Below are 6,000 nucleotides of genomic sequence, written 5' to 3' on the forward strand. Positions count from 1 at the left end.
ACGCACAGCACCTTTCCCAGCTTCCACGAAGGCGCTTTCCCACAGGTCAACACCAGGCTTTCCAAGCACAGAAACACTGCTCCTTACCTGCTTGTGAGACCTAAGAACACACACAAGTGGACTCACCTGAGGTTCAACTTCCGCTCTTCATCGCTGCCAGCCTCCAACTGCAGAGAGAGAAAGAGAATGTAACCCCACCGACGCCGACGACTCTGCTATCATCGGCCCTGACAGCGGGCTCCCCGGGTGCCGGGAAAAGATAAAGGCATCCAGGAAGGAGGCTGGCGTGTGCGACAGACACACCCCCGCCCTCTGCTTGCCAACCTGATGTGCTGTTCCTCTGAGTCATTCCCGCCACATGTTTTCAGGTTCCCAAATGTTTACCCCCAATTCCCGTCAGTCTATCAAGAGCTGCCTGGGAGCTGAGCCCCTAGGAGGCAGAGTTCCCCAACACATTCCTTCAGTCCTCTGCTCTGGCCTCGCTGGCTCTGAGCTGGCTCTGAGCCTTCCGTTGGTTTAGCTTTTAAGGGAGACGGGGTGATGTTGTAAGGAAATCTATTTCTCTGTCAAGCCAGGCGCTAGTTAGTCCATCTTAAAAAAATCCATTCCAAAGCAGGGGCCACACACCTGTCATCCCAGCTATGAAACAGGCTGCGGCAGGGGGACTGCTGGAGCTGGGAATTTAGGAGAGAGCAGCTCAGACAACCTAGCAAGCAGGCCCTTCCAAAAAAAAAAGCCATCCCATAGAAGGTAGTCAGGCACTGAATTCTAAATGTATACATGTTAACCCCATCACTATTTGTTTTTTTTCTTTTTGAGAGGAAACATAAAATGAGAAGAAAACACAAGGCTGCCCCAGGGGGACTTGGTGTGTTTTTTAAGTACCCACTGAATGGAAGAGAACGGGGACCTGTGTGATGGCCAAGACTGACACCAGACTGGAGTCAATCCAGCCAGCGGTCAAGGGCAACAGGGAACGGGTGTAGAGTTAAGGTAGGAAGGGTAACAGGCAGCAAGGGTCATACAGCAAGAGGAGGCAACTTCAACCAAGAATGAGCACACCCTACAGCCCTGGCATCCTCCCTGTATGAAGACTCCGTGTACGACTTTACGATACGCACACTGAGAATGGACCACATTTGCTCTGGGGCTGTAAGGGAGAAGGAACCAGCGAAGGCTCCACACACCACAGGGCCAGAGGGAAGCAAGCAAGCTAGCTGCGATCAACATGTCAGCATTTGTTCAACCAAGGGCCACTGGGGCATTTCTGGAAGATGCTACTGGCATCTAGTGGGTGGAACATGGGATCCTGCTGAACGAGAAGGCTCTGGCCACGAGTGTTGGTGCCAGCATCGAGGCTGAGAAACCCTGGCCCAGCCCAAAGTGTCTGGAGACCTGCCTGTGCCTAGGAGAAAAAAAAAAAAGAGAGACTATGTACATTTGTCAAAAACAATGTTACTATACGCTCCCGGGAAAGCTGCTGTATCTTCTTCTCGGCTCCCCTGTTCTCACAGGGGAGTTCAGATAAGGTGAACAGAGAAACAAGAAGCATGAGATGATTAAAGATCCAGAAGGAAAGAAAGGCGGGAGGGGTGGGGTGGGGAGGGGTGGGGTGGGGTGGGGGTGCAGACGGGACACAAATTTAGAGGACAGGATTGCTGTAGGGCCAAGGGCTGTGATTTCTCTTGGGTTCCCAGGCTTCGAGGCTAGCCTTGCTGTGTCAGGAAACGACTGTGTCCCTGACTCATAAGAGAAGTGGCGTTTTGATACGTGGTGGTGGTGGTGGTGATGGGGGGAGGGGGGAGGGGGCGTGTAACAGGCGCCCCAGCCATTTCTTTCTCAGTCACCCTCTGAGGTTTTTCCATCGAAAGGTGATGTAAGGCCAGGAATGCCGGAGGAGAAGAGGCAGCGAAGACCATCCTCCTTAAGAAGTAATCCAGGCCTCTCAGATGAGCTGACTCGGAGACAGGAAGCCAAGTGGAGGAAGGGCGGGCCAGAGGCACTGCCCATCTGGACCCGGGTCTCCCAACTCAAGGTGCACCTGCTAGCTCCTCTCGGCCTTGCTCCGGGCCTCAGCATATCTGGGAGGCAGCCTCGCCATCCCAGGAGCATCCCGGCCTGTTCTACCACTGCAGACAAATGCCGTTGACGTACTAAAGTTAGAGAAAAGGTGTCTGGAATTTTAGGGTTTCCGTTTGTGCTTTTTGTGTCCCTGTGTGAGAGGCGTGTGTACGTGTGTGTGTGTGCGCGCGTGTGTGTGTGTGTGTGTGTGTGTGTGTGTGTGTACATGTATACGTGTGGATGCTGGAAACTATGATACTGTCTTCCAGGTTGAGTCAGGGTCTCCTCGCTGAACCCAATCTTAATTCCACTAGTCTGGCGGTGTAGCTTGTTCTGAGGATTTCCTGTCTCCACCTCTCACATCCCTGGGATATGTGGGGTCTGGGCACCTGGCCCCTTCCTCCCACTTTCAGGATTCGCCATTTCCCAGCCCTTTGGCTGAGTTTTATTCTGTTAACTGGTCATTGAAACTTGGTTTTAAAAAGCTGTCTTATATAGCCAGGTGGTGGTGGCACCCACCTTTAATCCCAGCACCCAGGGGGCAGAGACAGGAAGGATGTCTGTGAGTTCGAGGCCAACCTGGTCTACAAAGTGAGATCCAGGACAGCCAGGGCCACACAGAGGAACCCTGTCTTGAAAACAAAACAAGACAAAAGTCTTATGTAATAATTTAATATGTAGCTGGGACAGGGCTGCAGGCAGCTGAGCAGTCAAAAGCACTTGCTGCTCTTCCAGAGGACCTAAAATCAGATGCCAGCACCCACATCCTGCAGCTCACAAACCCGGTGCCCCAGCTCCACAGGACCCAACGTCCTCTTCAGATCTCTGTGGGCACCTACACTCACATGCACATATCCATCCATCCATCCATCCATCCATCCATCCATCCATCCATCAATCCAGACACAGACACTGACACATACACAATTTTTTTTTTTCCGAGACAGGGTTTCTCTGTGTAGCTTTGGAGCCTGTCCTGGAACTCGCTCTGTAGACCAGGCTGGTCTCGAACTCACAGAGATCCACCTGCCTCTGCCTCCTGAGTGCTGGGATTAAAGGCATGCGCCACCACCACCTGGCTTTAAAATAATTTTTTTGGAAAAAAATACACAGGAGCTGGAAAACACACACACACACACACACACACACACACACACACACACACAGCACTGGTTCAAAACTAAGCACTAAAAAATAATAAAATAATAAAAATGTCCTAATGAATATCCTGAAAAACTTTTAACTTCATGTAATGGATCATTCACTCATAAAATGATACACTGACACGTGATAAACCCTGAAACCATTGTGCTAAGAGAGAGAAGCCAGGCAGAGGCAATACTGTATGTTTCTGGTTATATGAAATGCACAGAATGGGCAAATGTAGAGAAAGTAGGTGAAGGGCCGCCTGGAGTGGGGGTGGGGCAAAGACCTCTGCTGGTGGGGACTCAGGAGGGTGGGGTGCTGAAAAGCTTCTGGACTTAGGGGTGATCTACTAAAACTGAACTACATACTTCCCAAAGGTAAATTCACAGGCTGTGAGTTACATCTCAACTGAAAAAAAAAAAAAAAAGATTGAAAACCTAAAACTGTGCCTAAGGCAGGAACAGGAAGTGATCAGGTGTTAAATCACCAAACACAATATGGAAGTTGGTCAGAAATCCAGGCTGAAAGCCAGGTGCGGTGGGCCCTTCTGAAATACCGCACCTGGGCGGCAGCGGCAGGCGGCCAATCCCACGTTTGAGTCCAGCTTTGTCCACACAGTGCCAGGCCAACCAGGGCTACGCGGTGGGACAGAAGGAGGGAGGGAGGGAGGGAGGCAGACAGAGAAATCCAGGCTGCAAAGGCCGGTACAGTCCCTCCCCTGAAGCCACACTCTTCCCTAAGCCGCTGTAGTTTTGTCGGAAGAACATGAGATAAAGAGGATAAAAAGTACTTTGTAAACTGATGTGGGAGAACCGAGCTGTGTGGGAAGAGAGTTTCTACTACAATCTAACTTCTCAGTTGCCCTGCCTGATTGTGTGCGAAGAAGAAGAAAAAAAAAAGAGGCAACCAGAACCTTCTGCCTGGAGATAAAACTCATGAAAGAGCCTCAGACAGAAGGGACCCTGGAGGCTGAAACTCACAGCCACCCAGCCAACGTGCCTGCCAGTCCCGGCTAGACGGAGACCCAAACGCCAACCACACGGGGACCCAGGGGTGTTGAGCCAGAGTCTCAGGCAGGGACAGACACAACCCGGGGGACAGGGCCCAGATTCCAGCTGGCAACTTCCTGGGCCTGCAGGGGCTGGTCCAGGCACAGCGAGGCGTCCCCTGCAGCAGGCTGGGGCGTCAGGCATTTACTCGCAGGCCTTTGGCTCATCAGGGGAGGAGGAGGGGGTTGAGACGGGCCGGGGGAGCGCAGCCCAGGGCAGGCCGCCCTGGGGACCCGGGGGCGCGCCGGAGCCCATCTACCCCGACTCTCAGCAGCACGAGCCCAGGCCCCCAGCGAACCCAGAGCCTTTCCCGGTGCCCGGCGCGCTGGCAGCAGCATCTCCCCGCGACCCCGACCCCCGCGCATGCTCAGTCCCCGGGACGCGGGGACGCCCGCACCCCCAAGGGCGGACGCGCCTCCGCTTCACACCTTGCGGGAGGGCGCGGCCCGGCTCACCTCGCTGTTGCTGGCGGAGGACGACGCGGCGCTGGGCGTGGGAGAGCGCTGCAGGGTCACCAGGGCCATCGCGGCGCGGGCCCGGCCCGGGGCCTCCAGCAGCCGGCCGGGCAGCCGCGCCGGGCCCGCCCCTCCTCCCTCCCTCCTCCCTCCTCCCTCCTCCCTCCCTCCCGCGTCCGCCCCCGCCCCCGCGTCCGCCGGGCCCGCAGCGCGCAGGCAGTGACGCGCATGCGCCGGTGGCCGGCCTGGGGCGGGCCCCGCCGCGCGGTCACGTCCATCCACCCGCGCGCGCGCGCCCCCGCGGTGGCTTGCTGCAGTCCATCCCGCGTGGGCCCCGCCTCCGAGGCCCGGCTCGCCCGCCGCGTAGGGGAAACTGAGGCCCCGGAGGCTGGCCGAACCAAGGCTTTGTAAAAAAAAAAAAAAAAAAAACGCACCCGCTTATTCTTTCAGGAAAATCATTCCGCTCCTACTGAGTGTGGGGCCTCGCGTATCCAGAAGCCAGTTAGGCGTGCCCTCCGGGACTGTTCAATCCGCTTGCAGAGCTGCTTTGCATGGGGTTCGGGTGTAGCCCTGGAGCAGGGTGCCCCAGCTCGCTCCAGGTCCTGGATTCCAGCCCCGGCACCACCAGGGGCTGATCTAATCTAAGAATTCCTTCTGGTGTCTAGAAACCTAGGGAGCCCGGTGGGAGGAAGGAAGGCTTCTCTATGGAGTCCTGCAGGATCTGTGAGCGGGATTAACCGACGAAGGGAGAGAGAAGCCATCCGGCAGGGAACTGTGGGCCGACCAGAGGCCTGCCTGCCCAGGGAGGGCGACAGGAAGGAGCGGGCACGTTGAGTTGGCTTTGGAGAGGTCGCCAGTGGAACTGCGGTGCCCTGAGGTGGAGGGAGTGCAGGATGAGGTGCCCAGCGCCTGTAAGGGGTGGAGGGACTCCAGCAAGGTGGTTGTGGGCGACTTGGTAGCAACTTCTCTTTCGTACAGCCCCCACCCCTACCCTGGACATCCTGTGGTGCCCAGGCCTTGCTGATCATAGGTCTCCAATCCCTCTCGTCCACCTGGGGTTTAATAGACGGCTCCACCTTCCTCCTCAAAGCCCAAGCGGAAAGCCAGAAAACCGTTTGGCGCCTCTCTGCCTCTTCCAGGTCCTGGGAGTATTAACAGTCCTGGACCTTAAAAAGGATTGTCTTTCTTCCTAAATATTTATTGCTGGGTATGGTGGCGCATGCCTTTAATTCCAGCATTCGGGAGGCAGAGGCAGGTGAGTTTGAGGCCAGCCTGGTCTACAAAGCGAG

At 55.6% G+C, this 6,000-nt stretch overlaps 1 protein-coding gene across 1 annotated transcript in view; it reads right to left on the bottom strand.

Moving 5' to 3' along the window:
* Positions 1–4,828, bottom strand: part of Ssh1 (slingshot protein phosphatase 1) — a 56,578-nt gene extending 51,750 nt beyond the window's left edge. Inside the window, exons 1-2 of the mRNA XM_052755057.1 lie at positions 4,712–4,828; positions 127–167 (exon numbers count right to left, since the gene is read on the bottom strand). Of these exons, the coding sequence (XP_052611017.1) occupies positions 127–167; positions 4,712–4,780 (110 nt within the window). The 5' untranslated portion in view covers positions 4,781–4,828. The remainder of the gene's footprint in view (positions 1–126; positions 168–4,711) is intronic.
* Positions 4,829–6,000: the final 1,172 nt, after the last annotated feature.

This window comes from Peromyscus californicus, unplaced genomic scaffold, assembly GCF_007827085.1.
Source record: "Peromyscus californicus insignis strain IS unplaced genomic scaffold, ASM782708v3 Scaffold_2__1_contigs__length_46816999, whole genome shotgun sequence".
Classification (NCBI taxonomy): Eukaryota; Metazoa; Chordata; class Mammalia; order Rodentia; family Cricetidae; genus Peromyscus; species Peromyscus californicus.